Source organism: Sphaeramia orbicularis, chromosome 7 (assembly GCF_902148855.1).
Source record: "Sphaeramia orbicularis chromosome 7, fSphaOr1.1, whole genome shotgun sequence".
Taxonomy (NCBI): Eukaryota; Metazoa; Chordata; class Actinopteri; order Kurtiformes; family Apogonidae; genus Sphaeramia; species Sphaeramia orbicularis.
In genome coordinates this window covers 38,592,466-38,612,049 of record NC_043963.1, presented here as the reverse complement: position 1 = coordinate 38,612,049, position 19,584 = coordinate 38,592,466, and the positions used below count along the sequence as shown (strand labels likewise).

The window sequence follows — 19,584 nt, the reverse complement described above, 5'->3', positions numbered from 1 at the left end:
GTGTCATGCAATGTAATATAACACGATCAGACTTTGTGAAAGCCAGTATGTTTCTATTATGTTAAATTTATAGTATTTAATAATGAACGTGTTGCATTTAACAAACCAAAGCCAACTGGTTAATGCACAAAAGTTAATCTCATTAAAATGTAAACATATACATATATAATCAGCAAGCATGCTTTCACAACATAAGTGAAATACTGAACATTAAAAATGGCTCATTTGCTGTATGTAATCGATTTAGTGCATTGATTATTGTATATTGTGATTACCTTACACTTTGGCGTAGTGTGTAGTTTCAATTACTGTCTGCTATTTTGTTAATGCGTGTTTTTTTTGTCATGTCTATTATATATTACACAGCCTATATAGTTATAAGTCTATGGATTGTGTATGTGTGATCACAGTACCCACTATTTACTTTTTTTTTTTCAAAAACTGTACATTAGTTCATTTCCACTAAACAAAATTTAAGGAAAAACAAAACACACACCCATTAGATTGACAGAAAAATACTTAGACAACTTTATTGTGTATCAAAATACTGTCTTACAAACACTTTAAAGCCTTTTTTATGAGGACAAGATTCATTTTTTGTTCTCAAATATAGAGCAGACACACAGCGAGCTGGAAGGAAGAAGGAAGGGGGTGAATGGTTGAAGGGGTGAGATACAAACACTGAGCTGAAAAACAAAGCAACATCTGTTCTCTTTTGTTTTTGGTCATGTTTTGGGACGTGACACACCACATCATCATCATCATCTTCAGCCCTTCTGTCCAGCACAACTTGTAGAAACTTCCCTTTTTAAACCTTTTTAATTTAGATGCAAAAGTTCCATACTTAGAAGTGAACCACCAGTAACATCACATCATGTCTTGCTGTCTTAAATTGATGTCATTCTGAATCTGAGGCTTTCCGTATCTTAAGTGTTTTAGAACCTTATGAACATGCAGAGCACATGTTGGTGTCACACATTAAACACACAGAAAGCTTAGGTACACAGCAGCGGTGTTTGCGAGAGCATGTGTGAGACAAACCACAAGTGACGTTAAGTTACTGTGAAATGTGTTCCAATCTTCTGGCTGGTGATAACAGTCTCCCGTCTGTTCACATACAGTATGTTGCTCTAATTTAATCTACGTCAGCAGTTCCCTACTCCAATCCATAATATGGTTTCAAGAACAGCAGTGCCTAAAACTGGATTCACACTAGCAGCAGGTAAACAACTGTATTAGTTAAAGAGCATGAACAAAAACACACTGGAGTGGACTGGGCCGGCGCTGAGCATCAACACTACAAAAACTACCCCTGTATTAGTAGAAGACAAGCCATTCATCTCACTTTTGTGTGCACAATTAAAGGACTTAAATCAAAGTGTTGGGGAGGCAATATTATATCGGACTCTCTTTGGTTTAAGTCCTGTCATTGCCCATTGTAAAAAACTGAATCCATTATTATGAATATAAGAGTAGCTCTTCCAGTGTAAACAGTAACCCTCCATTCAATGCTAGGCTCAGCTGTGCCAAAACGTACGCTGCTACACTTCGCTAAGCTATTTTATCGCCCTGCATTAGTTCAGACTAATCTAGGGGCCACTACGTCCACATATGTCCATGACTTATAATGTAAAAAGCCTAAGGCACAAATGACTGCTAGTTTACAGTAATAAAGAAGGTGCATCGTTCTCCTCCCTATATTTACCTAAGAATGTGATTAGCGAAAGGAATGAAACAAGTGGTGAGGACAATGATGAAGAAAGGGGAATATGTGCATTCATCTTTGGGAGACCAGACTGGGTTGAACAAGCCTTGAAGGAAACAGTGAAAATGTGTTGAAGCATTGATTTTAAAACACAGAAATCTGGCTGAGGGTAAACACTGATGTGAGAATCTGTTTTGTACTTGGTACTTGGTTGAATTTTAAACAAGGGAGGGACTGGAGCTGTAAACATTGATTGGTTAGACTTTAGATATGGTTTCAGTTGTTTTAAACAGTGGTATGATAAGTTTCTGATTGCAGAGCGGGGGTTTAGACAGTGATGTGGTAGGGGCTGCCAGGGATGTGTTCATCTCCCCACTTGACCACCAGGATGTACTCTCCCTTCTCTTTGAGCTGGTAGCTGACGTTGTACAGACGGTTGCCCAAATGTTTCACTAGGATCTCCTCACAGGGGACTTTAGGACCGTCCACACCAACCAGGAGCATGTTACGCCCTGTCAAACAGACACAGATGACATTATCAGACCCAGTTCCATATGAGTACTATGACACCAGTGTGATTCCATACACTTAGACCAGTGTGAATCAGACATATTTCTCCATAATTAAAGAAAAAAGGGCCCGTGTGAACAGCGGTGGGAAGTATTTTTATTGCAGTACTTAATACTAATTTGAGATTATTTATTTGAGTATTTCCACTTTATCTATCTGATCTAACAAACTAATTTACTCTTTACTACACTACATCTGTCTGACAGTTTTTGTTATGTTATCCTTCAGGTGACAGTAGATAACTGTTATAAAATACAACATATTATTTAAGGCTGAACCAGTTTCCAACATTTTTGTTTTCTGATGTCTTACAAAAACCAGTGTGCAGTCAGACTCACATTTCAAATGTCTACGAATTATTAACCACTATCTTGTAATTTTTTCTAACCAACTTCTCACATTTCGTTTCAATGAATGTTCAAAGGAAGATTAGAGAAAATGAAGGAAAAGTGTATATCACAACTTTTTTTCCTTCTTTCCTCCATTAATCAACCTTTAGATTTATCTGGTGTCCCTGTAGATGAAACTGAATATAAATTAGTCGAAACACAACTGATGCCTCACTGTTCCTAATCTATTGATGTCAAACTAAACCAGAACTTTTACTTCAGTAAAGGGTCTGTGTACTTCTCCCACCACTGTTTGATAATATCCTCATTCTACACACCTGCTTTGCTGCAGTCAACACTGAAGCTGTTCTTCTGACCGATGAAGCCCTTGGTCAGGCCCAGGCCCTTTGCCACAACCTTGCTGGCATCTGATTGGACGGGAGCCCCCTGCTGAGTGCAGCTGATGGCACGGGTCACGGGGTCGACCATCACAGAGGACGTTTCATGCATACTGTGGCTGGACACCAGTTTGGAGCCTGGAGAGATTTGGATTGAAGTGAACGTTGGAGACAGTCTCAGTTTACCTGTTCCATTATAGGGTGCTTCTCTATTGTATCAAACTTACACATTGTAGCTCATCTGAGGACTCACCAGTGATCTTAGCCTTGAATGGGCTTCCAACAATATGGTAAGGACCACCATATTTGATGGAAATGAGATAGTTGCCAGGAGCCATTGGGGTGTACGTAACCCTGTAGCCCTCAGGGCACTCCACACAGTCCATTTTCACCTTGGAGGGCCCGTCAATGGTCACAGCTAAAGCCCCAGGACCTGCTTTGCTTGTGTTCACCACGAATTCACAAGCAGTTCCTAAAGTGCAAACGACAGGAGAGAACATAAATGAGGAGATGAAAATGATGTTTAAAGGGCTAAATCAGGGACTGATCAGCCACTTCTCCTCTAATTTGACATAGTTTATTACCTGTAGTGCCTCCCTCCAGGCCTGGTCCATAAGCAGACACCATTCCGGGGTCTCCAGACTGGCCTGTCTCTCCAACACGGATCTTAAACGGACTACCTGGAATGTGGCTTCCATTGAACTTGACGTCAATTAGATAGAGGCCATTCTCTCTGGGGATGAACCGGACTGCATACTTGTCTAGAATAAAAGTGGGTGCAAAGGTGTTCATATCTCAAGCTACACAGTGAAAAAAATATTCCCCAAAGGCATTATGAAATGGTGTGAATAGACTTAACATTTCCATGACAAGCCCCAGATGAATGTGGGTGACATGCTCGGGTTACCTTGGTCTATCTCAGTGACACAGCACTCCTCCAGGGCTCCAGAGGGGCTGTGGACCTTAGCATCGATCACACCCTTGGCACCGTTCAAGCTGACAGCGAATGATGCTGGCTGGTTCACCTTCAAGCCCGACTCCTGCTCGACAATACTGACATGCTCAACAAGGTATCACGATTGTTTCAACACTATAGCATTACATATAACACAATATGCCTATTAACACAAGACATAATGACATTTTTTCTTTCTTCTACAATTAACCTTACCTGAAGGTCGCTAACAAGGCTAAAGAGGAGGGCTGCACAGTAAAAGGCAGAGAAGGAGCTTTTTGTGTAAAACAGAAAATTAGAGGGAATGAGCAATGCATAGGCTTGACAGTGTATTTGTCAGTTTACGTGTATGTGTGAACATGACTCTCATAAATGTTGATGTAAGGGAATAAATACTTTAAGTGCGGAAGTGTACACATTTTTTACATGTGTATGTAAGCAGTGACAGAGAGGAAAAACAGCCCATGTCAGACCTCTTTAACCCTTTAGCGCCCAGTAGGATTTATAGGGGGGAGGCTGTTGAGAGCCTTTAGAATGAGGCACGAGAAACACACACAGTCCTCTTGTATCCCAGAAGCCTTGCACCACCCAACAATGCAGCAGCAGCAGCAGCTAGTCCTATGCCTTTACCTTTGAAATTACCATCACCTTCATTTCTGAAACCTTCACTATTCTGATGTTCTAAAGTCAGTCTTTAAAATTAAACTTTAAGATAATAGCTATATTTGTGATATTCTTTGAATGGCAGATATGATGACACTTCACCCTATTAAAGACATGTTCTGAAAAATAATTAGTCTCCATACATAAATTAACTATGAAAATACATCCTGCTGAGATGATAAATTAGTGATTCAAGGAGCTGCAGCTGCTGCATTGTGGGCACTGTGGCCGGCCTGGTGTGTGCGCACACGGATGTGTGTGTGTCTCAGAGCCTCACCTGAAGACTGGCAACAGTAAGGCGACGGGCGTCGTCAGATGGTGAGGCTACTGGGACGATGAAGGGGCTGTCTGGGATGTGTTCATCATTGAAACGAATTGACACCTCGTAGTCCCCTATAGGACAAAAGATGTCATGTGAGAAGAACAAAAAAAAAGACAAAATACAACATTAATAAACAGAGATTTAGTGGATGTACAATATTTTCATCTGCAACACTTGCTCTGTTCTTATCCATTCATAAACCTTTCCCTGGTTCTTTTCTCACCAGGCTCCTGCACAATGTAGGAAACTCCGCTGGAGCCATCCTTGCGGTCCTCAAAAGCAATTTCAGCTTTGCTCGGCCCCTCCACAGCGATACTGAGACCTCCAGCTCCAGCCTCCCTCGTCCAGATACTGAACTCAGCTACACACAACACAAAGGCCAAAACAGTGTCAGTTACAGTGTTATTTAAAGATACTGAAGTGCACAGTCGTCTGCTAATCCAGTACACACACACACTGACCTGGTACTCCAGCCTCTGCTCTCTCCAGACCTGGTCCTCCAGCACGGACCTTATGTGCTCCTCCCTCTCCCAGGGGTCCAACAGTGAACTGGAATGGACTTCCAGGTACGTGCATGTCATTATATTTCACACACACGGTGTGCACACCCGTCTCAATGGGAACGAATCGAATGCAGTAGGTGTTGTTCTCTCCCTCCATAATGTCAGCCTTGTGGGTCTTGCCAGAGGGACTGGTCACCTGAGCGGTCATGTCCGCTATGCTAATCTCTGTAGACACAACAATGTTTAAATTACTGTACTGAGAGCAGTGTTCAGAGAGTCAAGGCAAATTCAGTAGAGGAAATTTTACAAAAAAACATAGTAAAGTAAGTTTGTATTAGTAAGAATGATGTATATGAGGAGGCTTCAAAAAGTTTGTGGAAAAAGAACAAAGCTTTGACATGTTTTAAATGACATGGGCAACAGTTTGACACCGATGGACTTGAAGGCTGGTATCAATGCTTGCAGGAGTCAATTGACCCAGATGAAGCATATGTTGAAAAGTAAACATCATAATTTAAACTGTTTTTTTCCAACTATACTTTTTTGAAGCCCCCTCATAGATCTAATCCCAATAAGCCCAATTTTACCCCTGATCCATAATCACACACAATGTTTTCAGAGGGGCTCATGTCACCCCTTGGATCCCCTGTAACTCACACCCCGACATCAGTGACAGTTGCGTAACAAACAGGTTCCATGTATTACAGTTTATATAGCATCAGTGTCATATTTTTCTGTCTCACTCACCTGGGATCTTCAGGCTGAGGTCGCACTGGCTGCCGACATTGGCGACTGACGGTGCCCTCCTCTTCCTGGTGATGCTCTCCTTCATCCTGCCCTCCCCTGTTACCTTCACTGTGAACGCACTCCCTGCACAAACACACAATACACTTGGAATTAGGTCTACAGAAGAACATTGCCCTCAATAACCTCTTGCTCTCTCAACACAAATACCTGGCACGTGTTGATCAGCAAACTTGATGTTGATTATGTAATTTCCTGGTTCTGTGGGGCAGTATGTGACCTTGCAGGTGCCGTCCTCCTGGTCCTCAGTGTTAATGTCCACTTTACTGGGGCCCTCAATGGACAAGCTCAGGCCACCATAGCCTTTGAAAATAATGAAGGTAAATTTAAAAACCAGATAAACTGAAATGGAACACACAAACCACTTGCATAGTCATTTTATTTGTACAATATACAATGCATAGGTGCAAGTTTTGTCCCTTAATGACAGAGAAGTGAGTCAACACCATTTCAGTCCATTTTTCGATATCTTGATCTTAGTGTTTGCAATGAAAATATGCAATTTACACACTTGAAAAGATAACACAGTAGATGTAACAAGGGGTTATATATTATATACAAGAAGACTGTACCTGCATCACGAGTGTCAATGATAAACTCAGCAGGTTCAAACGTCCTGGCTTCGCTCAGACCCTGGCCACTAACACGCACACGACTGGCATCTCCAATCTCTGACTGGCTGATCATAACTGCAATAGGGCTGCTGGGAATATGGCGACCGTTCTTCTTGATGTTCACCAGGTGCTCTCCAATCTCCTTCGGTACGAATGAGATGCCTGTGAGGGATGCACACAAACAGAAGAAAAGGGTTAAAGTGAAGGTTTAAAGGATGACTGCTGCTGAGAATCATCTTTCTTAGCAGTTTTTCTCCTTGTGTTGTTAGTGACACTTACCGACATGTCCATTACGCAGTGTCTTCAGCAGGCAGGGCTCCTCACGGCCAGAAGGCGTGGTGAGAGAGGCGGTCAACTGGCTCAGATCTAGGTCTCCAATGTCCAGTGGAATATCTGCAGCTGAGCCCACCTTCAGATGGGACATTCTCATGGAGTCATCACCTGGAGAAAAACAGTAACCAGACAGTTAAGGGCCACGCTGGGGAAATAATATGCTGCAAAGAGAGAGGAAGAGGACTTTTACCAGTAATCCTAGCGGAGAAGGGGCTGCCAGGAATGTGCTTGTCATTGTATTTGACCAGGATGCTGTAGTCTCCAGGCAGGACAGGCAGGTAGGACACAGTGCAGGTCCCATCCTGGTTGTCCACACAGCTGATATCAGCTTTAGATGGACCCTCGATGGCCAGGGACAAACCTCCTATAAGGACAAGACATGAACAGACAGTGCACTGTGTAAGTTTGTTTGTCTTTACTTGCCTGCTAAAAAAATGTCCAAAAAAAGTATAAAGTAGCTCAATAAAACATCATGTCATTCTAAAATGTATTCACACACATGATTTATGATGATTTATGAACGATATCCATAAAAAATAGCTGTAAAAAATATGTCTCTATCAGTGTATTTTTGCCTGTTATTAAGCTTAAGAGGAGATACGTAGGAGATACATAAAGGAGATACGTAGACTAATACAAAAGTAGACATTTTCTCCATAATTTTAGTGTAGTTTCTTTTTTGTGAGGCCTTATTTTTACTAATCCTGGATCAGATTAAAAAGAAAGTCTTCTACAAACTGTCAAACTGGTGCTGTTTACCTTCTCCAGCATCTTTAGTGTTAACAGTGAAAACAGCAGGTTTGTTGACAGTTCCGTGGATGAGACCAGGACCATAGGCACTGACATTACCACTGTTCATATAATCCACAAAGAACTGTAGAGGACTTCCTGTGGAAAACAAGAAGAGAACAAAATGTTGAGATTAATTTATTTGTAATTTTACCCCATCATTTTTTCTGTATCTAATGTTTAATTAGAGATTTTTTTTTTCATTTTTGCAGTCAATTCAGAAGTTTTTACCTGGGATGTGAATGCCGTCATATTTGATGTCCATCTCGTGCAGTCCAGCTTCAGTGGGGGCATATTTGACAGTGACGGTGCCATCCTTATTGTCCGTGATGTCAGGCTTGGCCACTTTGCCTGAGGGCATTCGGACCTCACCTTCACAAAGTCACAAACAAACTGTGAGATACATGAAACAATGAACATTGTACACCACAAGTGAGTTTGTCATCTGTGCTCTGTTACCTGTGATCTCTCCCTTCTGGATGGTGAATGGGATGACCAGATCAAACGGTCTAAGTCCTGCTACATCCAGGCCATTCATTCCCATCGGTCTGTCTGTTGCCTGGGAGACAGAGAGCAGAGGTCAAACACTATCTGAAAAGAGTCTGTGGGCGCGATATCCTATTCTAAATGAAATATAATCAGAAACATTTGTAGGGGTGGAGATATGACGACAAACAACATTGAAGATGGAGGGATTAAGGCTCCCAAGCACCAGCAAAAGTGTCATGAGATAATCATGAGATGAAATGAATGACAATGAAGTTGACAACTGTGATCATGATGACACTGACAAACTGTGAAAGAATGATACAAGGACAAAAACCACCAGTAGGTCAGATGAGGAAACAAAACCCCAGTGAGCCATTTTGTGAAATGTGGAGCAGCTGACACGCTCACATTAAGGAAAACATGTCAAAATGGCAGTTTTTGTCTCCCAAGCAGGTTGTATGAGGTGACATGGAGCAATGCCGAAGAGATGGGCTGCACAAGAATTTAAGGAAAGGTATTTTATTCCTTATTTATTTTTAGCGGTTGTTGTGCAGCCCTGATGCACTGTCCATGTCAGAGAAATCCTGGTAACAGGATGAAATGAGTGAAATGAGAGAAAACAATGAGACCCTCTGAGAGATGACACCTGCAATGAGAGATAACAGACATGGATGCAGGGGGGGATGAAGGGAGGCCACGGATGAGGATCAGGATGAGACGATGTAAAAGTGCGAGAAGGGAAGACCCATGTATGATGAACAAAAATGGAGTCAATTCTATGAGAGGGTGAAAAAAGGTGGAGCTTTTAGGTACCCAGGGCTGTTGAGCGTAGTACTGGGGCATTTGGCTCTGCTGCATGAGTTGGTCTGATGGAGCTCCTTCCAGGGCCTGAGAGGAAGGGGGTGATGGATACAAGGGAGTGTTGGGGTTGGAGAGGGTGAAAAAAGATGGAAGGGATTGGAGGAGAATAAAACGTAAAAGTTGTCAGAGTGATTTTTAAAATGCTGGTGCCACCAGGACCCAGGATGTTTCTGTAGGGAGAAACAGCATCAAGAATGTTCAGTTGCTTATGATAGCAATAGTGAAGTGTACACGCTGCTCACCGTGACTTGGAAGGGGCTGTTGGGGATGTGCTCTCCTCCGAAACGGACGCAGATGACATATTCGCCAGGCTGCGGTGCCGTGTAGAAGATGTCAAATGTGCCGTCTTCATTCTCCACAACATCCACATCGAGCTCTGCCCCCTCAGGTGTGCACACGCTGCATGTCACTTTGCCTTTCCCAGCAGCCTTGGCATCCACTGTGATGACCGTCTGTTCTCCAATCTGAATGGTTGGACCAACACCAGCACCTGCAAAAGTGAGCAAAAAAAGTCTGTGTGTAGAGATTTTTGATGTATCCTTTTTTTTTTTTTTTTTATAACGGATAACATTCAGCATGCACAGTCCATAACCATAAGACCAGGTTAAAGTTGTATGAGATTCAGTCATGTTATTTCCATCTATGTCGTTACTAATGGCTCATATGTTATTATCATCCAGTTTCCATGTAGATCTGAAAGCTAGATTAAAGTGCCATTCCACCATGCCATCATACCTACTCTGTTAGTCCATTAGTCTGTCCAATAAAAAATGTGAGAGGGAGAAAGAGACAGATCAGTCAGTACAGGAAGAGTAAGGAAAAGACAGGAAGGTAAAATGAAGACAATTATATGTGAGGAGAACAATAAGAGACATAATGGGATGTCCTGATGAAAGCTGGTGCCCCTATCCTCCATGCTCACATTAGAGAAAGAGAGAGTAGAATAGTTATTACATTACAAAGTCATTCAGGAGGGCTTACCTAAACCGTGACCGCCGATTGAGACTGATAAGGTGAGAAGCAGGGGAGCGAAAAAAAAAGTGACAAATAAAAGACAGTCAGGTGGGGTGGGGGTGGTGGGAGGCAATAACTGTGCTCCAAACACTTGATGAAATGAAAACAAACCGTGATGGTGGAGTGTGAAGCGGGGAAGGGGAAGGGGGGGTATATGTATGTGTGCAGCGGGGGACTTGGGCGAGGAGTGAATGTCACTCAGGAGCACAGCGTGAAGAACACAACATACCAAGTGCATGAAAAAATAATCAGATATGAGCAGCAGGTACTCTGAGAGATGCGATCTACAGTGGCTTGTAAACATTTGCCATGACTTGTTGGTTTCCACTCTTTCACACTGTCATGGATGGGAACTTTGAAGGTAGATTTTATGAGATGTACGGAAATGATTAAAACACAACACATGAAATTGTATTGATTTTATAGATAGAATCCAGCATCAATATAAATCTGTGTTTATAATAAATATTAACCCTTAAAGACCAAGTGCTACTTTTGTTGCAGTTCCCAAATGATTTTTCCCTTTCTATTTAACCTTTCTTAAGTGATTTATCATCATTTATTATATTATCATCTGTATGTTGCATTTTTTCAATGAAAATCATGTATTTTCCCATACTGAAGTTACTGATCATGTAGATTTTCATAAAAAACTTATTATTATATCAGAAACAGAGAAAACAGAAGAAAAAGTGACTTTTATAGTAAAGATATCAATAACTGAATGTAAAATGAGTGTCTCCATCCACTGTCATTGATCCAACTCCATGGGTTTTACTGGTGAATCAATGTTGTAGAAGATGATGGTGTTTCCATGTTCACTACACAGCCTCTGAACATCCAAATGGGTCATATCTGACGACCATGAAAAGATGACAAACTGTATTTTACACCAGTTATTTACATGTATTGATAGGATTAGTGGATCAGAAGTAATTAAACCTTTTAAATCAGTTGATGGTTTTGGTCGCCAGTGGAGGTTTGGGTCTTTATGGGTTAAAAGATAATATAAACCAAAGCTTATGTATATATGATGTAAAAATGGGTAACAACCACAGAATACTTTGTTATAATCCATTACAACATTAAAATCCTATTTTGCTTGAAACTTTAATGGGTTTTAATCTTTAAGATATTCAACAGTTAAAGTTGAGTGAACCATGTTTGCATAGTCATGAGAGGAGATGGTGTTTTCGACAACTTTCAATGAAGTTGTTGAACTTTTCAGCAAAAACTAGAACAGAATCAAATTATTGTTGAGAGATAATTTTTTAGAGTGTCTTATAAATTACTGGAAGGAATCTTTAATAATAATAATAATAATAATAATAATGATAATGCACAAAAAATGTAGTTATGTATATAAGTGTCAATAATATTTCACACAGGCTTTTTATAGTTATCAACAGTCCTCATACAAATACATACCTGTGACAGTGCATTTGCTGGCGTCTCCAGTGGGCAGAGCCCGGATACGGTAGGGTGAATATGGAATCTCGTCCCCTCCGTACTTGATGAGGATTGTGTATCTGCCAGTCATGTCCGGCACATACGACACCAGGTAGGTTCCGTCATGGTTGTCACGGATGTCAGCCTTCTTCGGTTTTCCCTCTGGGTCCTGTATGTGGATGATGAGGATGAAGGTGAAGGTGAGAGTAGCTTATTGCAAGAGGTGGCAGGTGTATGTTACAGATTTAAAATAACCTGATAACATGTTACTCACAGTGATCTGCACAGCCAGGAGTCCTTCACCGGCATCTTTGGCATCAATGGTGAACTCAACTGGCAGAGAGGCAGGTACCCCTGTGGTGTTGAGGCCAGGTCCACTGGCCCGCACCTTACTGGCGTCGTGGGTGGGCAGCACTTTAACCTTGTAGGGACTGAGATGAGCACAGAAGAGACTGGTTGAATAGAAAACCTGAAGAGGTATGACTGTTAAAATGTCTGACAGTGTGGAATGGCAGGGATTTATATTTGATTAAATTAGATTTAAATTTACTGTAATTGCACATGTACAGGTACAAGGTAACGAAATGCAGTTTAGCATCTAACCAGATGTGCAATCAGTAGAAAGTATGTACATAACATGCAGGATAGATTTTGGGGTGCTATAAATATACCATATGGATTGTTATATACAAATTAATAAACACTGAGATGGAACGTGTTGAAGTGGTACAGACATAATGTACAGATTATGGACATAATATACAGGTGGATATAAGTGGAATAATATATAGACTGAGGTGATATTAATATACTATACAGTTAAGTACTATCGACATATTATACAAGTGGATGACAGACATGTATTGTGTGTAATTGAGTGTTACCTGCGTGGGATCTCCTCGTCATTGTATAATACATTAATGGAGTAGGGTCCCTCTCTGGTGGGAACGTAGTTGACTGTGTGAGTTTGGTCACCGTTATCCACAACTTCAACAGGTTCCACCACACCTACACAAATGCACAAAAAACAATAAATATTTTAACTCTTCTAATATCCTTTACTTAATTTTACAAAATATAAGGTTTATGACAGTGTCTACTTTGTATTGGGAGGTTGACATTAGCTAACATCATTTCTATGCCAAGCTGACAAAAGACTTTCTTGCCTATGTTCATGATGACATTCTGTACATAATTTGTACCTTCAATCTGAACTGGCTCACTGAAGTATTCACTGCCTCTCTTCTGCTTCTCTACTTCAGCAACACTTTAAACACTAGCTACACTGACTAACTACCATTAACTCTGAAATGGAGCTAGTTCACACCAAGAAACAATACCTTGCTTTATTTAAAAGTTAAATATGTTACATTCACATATACTCATGTGCTTACATAAAGTTTATGTCTGTAGTAAATTAAAAAAAAAAAAAAAAAAAAAAAAAATCAGAGCTGAGGACAAATGGCAATGAATGAAACTACAATATACAAAATTATGCATAAATTAAAAAACATTCAGCTAGTGTCGCAAAGGTTTTAAGTGGCACTCGCAGTATTAAAAGTATACAGATTAGCATGTTTGAGAGGAATATAAGATTAAAGAAGATGAATAATGTATGAATTCAGTCTAGTTAAATACAATAAAGCCTCACTGCTAAAACAACGGTTAATATGAAACAAACTGATTTAAGCACAGAATACCAAAGGTACATTATATTTACAGATATATTTTTTAATATTATACTTCACTAATGATCAGAGCAAGAAGGTGTTTTTCTGAGTTTTTTTTTCCCCGACACAAATGTGACTTTTCAATCCACTTTAATATCCATTTTTTCCTTCGAAATCTGCTACTTTACCCTGGAAAGTCATAAAATGAATATGACTACTTTTCCTCGGCTCCATACATGATTCTTTTTACCTACAATATAGTCCTAATATGCTGTTGTAATCAACAGAGACAGATGCTCAAATACCTACCTTTAGGTCCTTGTACGCGAACCTGCAGTGGTGCCACTCCAGCTTTGGAGGCGTCCACTGTGAATGCCTGAGGAATATTTGCTCTGACGTTGTTGCTCAGGCCAGGACCCTGGCACTTCACCTTGGTACTGTCCACAGTGTCACTGACTGGCACAGAGAATGGACTTCCTGGATATAGAGAATATCATAAAAGTTAGAATTTTTTGACACTGTGGTGCCCAAAAAATATTGTCCTGTGACAGATTTGCACCTGCAATGGGTTGTCTGCCGTATGTGATGTTGAGGTTGTATGTGCCAGGCTCATAGGGGATGTACTCCACACTGCAGCTGCCATCCTTGTTGTCAGTACAGGACATTTTGGCCTCTGATGGACCCTCCATTGCCAGACCAAGACCACCGGTACCTGCTCCCCTGTAACAGAAAAAAAAGTTAAGAAACACTTGGATTTGCTAGTCATTCCATTACATTTGTGTTTTTACCCTTGGCTTTCACTTACCTGGTTTCCACTGTGAACTTGTTGGGTTTGTTTGTGATTCCACCTTTCAGCCCAGGTCCGTGCACACGTACACGTGCAGGGTCACAACCCTCGGTCACAGCAACACGGAACGGACTCTTAGGCACTGGAGAGCCATCATAGCAAACCTCCACACTGTGAGGGCCTAAAGCAGACACCAGACAATACCACCTTTAAAGTCAAGCATCAAAGAATCTAAATTTTAAAAAATTCTGACCATCTGACCGTTGACCATTGTCTACTGAGACATTTCAACTCACCTTCCTCATATGGAGTGTACTCCACGCTGTAGGTCCCATCTCCAAGATCAGTGATCAGGGAGTCTGTGCGACTGCCAGAGGGGTTGCTGATGAGAGTTTTGATGTGGTCACCTCCAGTCTTTGTGAGAGCACGAGCATCCACGGTAAAGTCTGTAGTTGCTTCACGGAAAACACCTGAAGAAACACAGAATGAAGCATTTTGGAAAAATGTTGCCATGATCTAAAAAAATACAACTCTTCAGTAATTACCTTAAAGATTATCCTAGTGAATAAGAAAAGGAACGTGGATGACAATATACAGAAAATGAAGACTCTTACCAGAATAGAATTTAAATAAAATGAATAAATAATGTGCTGTACAAGTATACAGACAAAATGTATCAACTTAGAATTTTCTTTTGTTCTCCAAACAAATAAAGGTGATGAAATATTCACAATATTGAACCAACATCCAAATTCCTACAGAGCGTTACTTTACCTTTGCCCTCAACTCCTGGTCCAAACACACGGACTCCACTGGCATCGACAGCAGGCTCCACAGTGAGCCGAGCAGGAAAGTTTGGCACATCCTGGCCACCGTAGCGGATTGTAAGAGTGTAAGAGCCGGGGTACAGAGGGATGTAGGTAATGGTGTATGTCCCGTCTCCATTGTCCTGGATGTGCACCTCAGCCTCAGTGCCACTATCTGAGATAATTTCAATGGTCAATTCAGCAGGACCGGCGTTGGTACAGTCCACAATGAACTCCCCTGTTTCTCCAACCTTGGCGCGCTCCAGTCCTGGACCAGAGCAGCGAACCTGAAAGTAGAGGTGAAAGGGAAATGACGTGAATGATTAAAAGTGTATCTGCTGAAATTAGTCTTAAATATAAATTGCATTAAAAAAAAAAATTCAAAAATGGCACTAAGTATTCCAGTTTAAGTAAACAAACTTGTATGAATGTCAACAATGTCAATATAAAAAAACACTATAATGTGCGCACACTTGAAAATCCTGGGTCTGACTTATCAGATGCACTACTGCCCCCAGTGGCCTGACTTATCAGTGCATGGCAAAGTTTTTGGACAGATAGATGGATGGACTACCAACTGATGACAATACCCTGCGGCCAGTGTGGCCGAGGGTATCCAGCTTTGAATGTTACAATTAGCATACGAATTAATAAGATTTTAAAATACTATATGTAACCATAAACTGTGGCCAACCTTGGAGGGATCCGTGGCAGGATAAGCTGTGGGGGTGAAGGGTGATCCAGGGATAGGGATTCCATCATATGTCAGCTCAACCTGGTATGGTCCTGCATCCCGTGGGATGAACTTCACCTGACTGGTCTCAGGACTCAAGCCTGGCTCAACCTGAAAGAAATATTATTGATTGAAAAATTGTACAAGTTAGGCTTAGCATACCATATGCACTGTGTGGAGTACAGATCCTAGACTTAAGAAATGGTCACTTACAACATAACATTAATTTAATACATTTTAAAACCAGGACATAAAAATATACCTTGCTGGAGACTGGCTTCCCTGATGGTCCGGTCACTTTAGCAGCAACCTTGCCTTGACCACCTGCACCCTTTGATTTTACAGTCACATCCTGGTCTTTGCCTACAGTCATTTCTACAAAGACACACAGAACAAGGACAAAGTGAAATTTTTTCCCATAGAGAAAGCTGCATGACCTGACACTGTGGTTACTCATTTTTCAATCTAAGGGAAAAATATATTAGAAAAAGAAAGTATTTTTGGAACATATATGGGGGTTAAACTAAAGAGGTATAGTATGTGTGGTATGGTATGGGGAAGTACGTACTGTCTGGCAGGCCTGTGACATTGATCTTGCTGAGGTCCACTGTGGGTGCCACAGCAACATTGAAAGGACTCTTGGGAATGTGGTCCCCTCCATAAGTCACAGCAACTCCCAGAGGACCCTGGGTAAGACAGCGGAGAAGTGACACATATGTGGCCTCATTAATTATGAAGAAAAACCAACAGACTGAAAAATAGTCCTTCGGCTTAAAATAACCAAAATAAAACTAAGCAAAGCTGAGAAAACCAAAGTGAGTGACTATGTGTGTGTGTGTGTGTGTGTGTGTGTACTTCTTGTGTTTACCTGCTGTACTGGTGTGTATTTGACAGTGTGTGTGTTGTCATGGTTGTTAATGATTTCAAAGTCCTTCACTGCCTCTCCTTTCGTTGGACCACTGAAATTGCAATCCAGGTTTGCTTTTCCAGCTCCCTTGGTGTTCACAGTGAAATGAGTGGGCTTGTGCAGTTCAACACCTGAAACACACAGAAGAAGCATACGAGTCAATAAGTAGGAACAACAATTGTGTGATTGACAGATGTTTTGTCTTGTACAGGTTAGACTAGAATGAATATAAGAATTGTATAGCTGGTATGAGCTACTGCCACCAGATCAGAAAAAAACAGAAAACCACAGCTATAAAAATTAAGTAATTGTGTATTTTTTGTGTTCTTACCACTGCGGCTGAGTCCTGGACCCTCTGCCTTGACCTTGCTGGCATCATGAGTAGGATCCACTTTGACCCTGATGGGTGTCATTGGAATAGCCTAAGGGGAGGATAAAAACAAGGAAGATTATACATTGTCAACACACATTGAATCCCAAAAAATACATTTGTATCACATGGCTGCGACTTACCTGATCAGCAAACAGGACCATGATGGTGTAGCTGCCTGCTCCAGGAGGAGTATATTTGACAGTGAATGTGTCGTTATCATTCCTTATGATGTCAAAGTCGATGTCAGCCTCTGCAGGTCCGACCACACCAGGGGCGCATTTGATCCCTATGCTGATGTCACCTAAAGGCAGAAGACAAATCTTAATTTAATAATATACAAACTATAGCAGTAACATTCTTGACTTTTCTGTCATAATTTCACTGTTCATACTTCATAGAGGGAAAACATTAAATACACCTTTTAAAGTAAACTATGTAGGGTTAAAGATGATAGAAAGTACCCCATGATTTACTTGACACAGGAGTTCTGTGTGGTATTACCTTGTCCAGCCTCTGAGCAGTCGACCGTGAAATATGTTGGCTCAAAGGCCTTGAGGCCAGTCTTAGCCACCCCAGGTCCAGATACCTTCACCTTGTTTGGATGACAGCCTGCTCCGATATTCATCTGTGACCATAAGACCAAAAGAAAAATTTGTTTTTTGCGATAAGATGGAGAAGTGATATTGATGGCTGTGTGTACATCCCTCAAAGCTCAGTGATGGACACAACACAGTAAGTGAATTATAATCTCCACATGGTACCGGCTAAACTAGACCCAACTATTTGCCTTTTTTGGTTTCAATATGGCAAGAGTTGAAGATAATCTCTGGTACTTAAGTGTCTGCACACAGGACTCACTCATAGACTCCCTCTTTTCACTAAGCTATATCTGAAACATTCCAGGTTTAAATGGCTGATAGTGTGCTGTGAATCCAGTCTGCGGACACTTTAATTACCAGGTATTATCCATAACTTTTGCCCAGTGGAAAACTAAAAAAGGCAGGTAGAGTTGAGTCGAGCTGAGCTGGTACCATGGTATGTAAAGCAGAATTTATGTTGTAATTCTGCGGAGAAACATCCCTCTCTTAACATGCATGTATGTGTTATATATGTGTGTACTCACCCTGAAAGGACTGTCAGGAATATTGACACCTCCCCAGGAGACCATGACAGTGTGTTTTACAGGTTTACGTGGCGTGTAAGTACAAGTGTATGTGCCATTGCCATTGTCCTTAACTTGGACATCCACAGGAGAGCCCTCACCATCCTGTAAAGTTAAACATTAAGACAGACATGTCTGAGACATGATACGTGATGAATGAACGCCCTTTTCAGTTGACATGCTAAAGCGCACATGAACGTACCTGAGCCACTATCTTCAGAGGAGCCTTGCCTCCCTGTTTAGCATCGACTGTGAACTCCGTTGGTTTTCCAACAGCCAGACCACTGCTCTGTAGACCAGGACCATAGGCCTTCACCTGGAATAAACAGTCATTCATATACCTTCAGAAATACAATTTACATTTGAAGAGCAAAAACAAGAGATGTATGTATGCAGTATGTGTCTATGCACAAAAAATTTCTGGCAGGGCTATTATAGTCCTTATCAAAAACAAGCAAAAACAATGACTAGCAGTGAAAAACTTCATCAACTGAAATAAAACATCACAAACTAAAACCAAATTAATTTACATTTTAAGTCAGCATCATTTTCATTTTCCCCAATGTTAGTGGTTCAAGGTGTACAAAAATAAAATGGCTTTGTAAAATATGAGAATTTGAATAAACAATGGTTTTGTCATAAATTGTCACAAATCCTACTGTACCCATTTAATTTTAAAATAAAGCTTCCCTCATAAAGCCTAAAACATAAACACTAGAAATGCCAACAAACTAAAGTGTGTCTCAACAAGTGTAATCTGTATAAGTAAAAAAGTTATAAATAAATTAAGAACTAACTGAAAATTAAAGTAATAAAAATCTCGTAACTGTGATAACTCTGGTGTGTACATACTTTGTCAGGGTAGAAGTCTTTGCCTGGTGGATTGACAATCTCTGCCATGAATGGAGAGTGCTGGATGTCTTCATTGTTGCAGAGCACGTGTACAGCGTACTCCCCAGCTTCTGTGGGCCAGTAGCGTACGTCACAGGATCCATCGCCTTTGTCGTCACATTCAATCTTGGCCTGAGATGGACCTTCCACAGAGAAACCTGCAGATAAAAAGAAGCATATTTATGACTCCAGAAAGCTAATGTTAACAATTAACTGCAAACAAGCAGCTGTATAAACAACTTACACTCCAAAGTTATAGTTGAAGAATTCTTTTTATCTGTGTGTGTATTGTATTTGTTGTCTCTCTCTTACTTACCCAGTGTACCGACATTATCTCCGACAGCCTCCACCACAAAGTCAGCAGATTTGCCGACCACACCGCCCTCCAGCCCAGGACCCCATGCTCTAACCTTCTGCTGGCCAGCCTCAGTGCCAATCTTGACCTCAATGGGACTGG

At 41.0% G+C, this 19,584-nt stretch overlaps 1 protein-coding gene across 3 annotated transcripts in view; it reads right to left on the bottom strand.

The window, feature by feature from the left end:
- Positions 1 to 499: 499 nt before the first annotated feature.
- Positions 500 to 19,584, bottom strand: part of flna (filamin A, alpha (actin binding protein 280)) — a 43,737-nt gene continuing 24,652 nt past the window's right edge. Inside the window, exons 11-48 of one of the 3 annotated variants that reach the window (XM_030138061.1) lie at positions 19,444 to 19,580; positions 19,089 to 19,285; positions 18,439 to 18,552; positions 18,198 to 18,341; positions 17,576 to 17,699; positions 17,215 to 17,375; positions 17,033 to 17,123; positions 16,663 to 16,832; positions 16,363 to 16,480; positions 16,057 to 16,169; positions 15,756 to 15,905; positions 15,030 to 15,348; positions 14,552 to 14,725; positions 14,274 to 14,436; positions 14,028 to 14,188; positions 13,778 to 13,945; positions 12,683 to 12,806; positions 12,073 to 12,229; positions 11,778 to 11,967; positions 10,317 to 10,340; positions 9,578 to 9,825; positions 9,288 to 9,362; positions 8,445 to 8,544; positions 8,217 to 8,357; positions 7,956 to 8,084; positions 7,387 to 7,560; positions 7,143 to 7,304; positions 6,822 to 7,025; positions 6,400 to 6,552; positions 6,193 to 6,315; positions 5,404 to 5,670; positions 5,166 to 5,303; positions 4,898 to 5,013; positions 3,910 to 4,042; positions 3,587 to 3,763; positions 3,256 to 3,474; positions 2,943 to 3,140; positions 2,033 to 2,217 (exon numbers count right to left, since the gene is read on the bottom strand). In XM_030138061.1, the coding sequence (XP_029993921.1) occupies positions 2,033 to 2,217; positions 2,943 to 3,140; positions 3,256 to 3,474; positions 3,587 to 3,763; positions 3,910 to 4,042; positions 4,898 to 5,013; positions 5,166 to 5,303; positions 5,404 to 5,670; positions 6,193 to 6,315; positions 6,400 to 6,552; positions 6,822 to 7,025; positions 7,143 to 7,304; positions 7,387 to 7,560; positions 7,956 to 8,084; positions 8,217 to 8,357; positions 8,445 to 8,544; positions 9,288 to 9,362; positions 9,578 to 9,825; positions 10,317 to 10,340; positions 11,778 to 11,967; positions 12,073 to 12,229; positions 12,683 to 12,806; positions 13,778 to 13,945; positions 14,028 to 14,188; positions 14,274 to 14,436; positions 14,552 to 14,725; positions 15,030 to 15,348; positions 15,756 to 15,905; positions 16,057 to 16,169; positions 16,363 to 16,480; positions 16,663 to 16,832; positions 17,033 to 17,123; positions 17,215 to 17,375; positions 17,576 to 17,699; positions 18,198 to 18,341; positions 18,439 to 18,552; positions 19,089 to 19,285; positions 19,444 to 19,580 (5,941 nt within the window). Of the gene's footprint in view, positions 2,218 to 2,942; positions 3,141 to 3,255; positions 3,475 to 3,586; positions 3,764 to 3,909; positions 4,043 to 4,897; positions 5,014 to 5,165; positions 5,304 to 5,403; positions 5,671 to 6,192; positions 6,316 to 6,399; positions 6,553 to 6,821; positions 7,026 to 7,142; positions 7,305 to 7,386; positions 7,561 to 7,955; positions 8,085 to 8,216; positions 8,358 to 8,444; positions 8,545 to 9,287; positions 9,363 to 9,577; positions 9,826 to 10,316; positions 10,341 to 11,777; positions 11,968 to 12,072; positions 12,230 to 12,682; positions 12,807 to 13,777; positions 13,946 to 14,027; positions 14,189 to 14,273; positions 14,437 to 14,551; positions 14,726 to 15,029; positions 15,349 to 15,755; positions 15,906 to 16,056; positions 16,170 to 16,362; positions 16,481 to 16,662; positions 16,833 to 17,032; positions 17,124 to 17,214; positions 17,376 to 17,575; positions 17,700 to 18,197; positions 18,342 to 18,438; positions 18,553 to 19,088; positions 19,286 to 19,443; positions 19,581 to 19,584 lie in introns of all 3 variants that reach the window. The other 2 variants (XM_030138063.1, XM_030138062.1) reach the window with 2 other exon arrangements.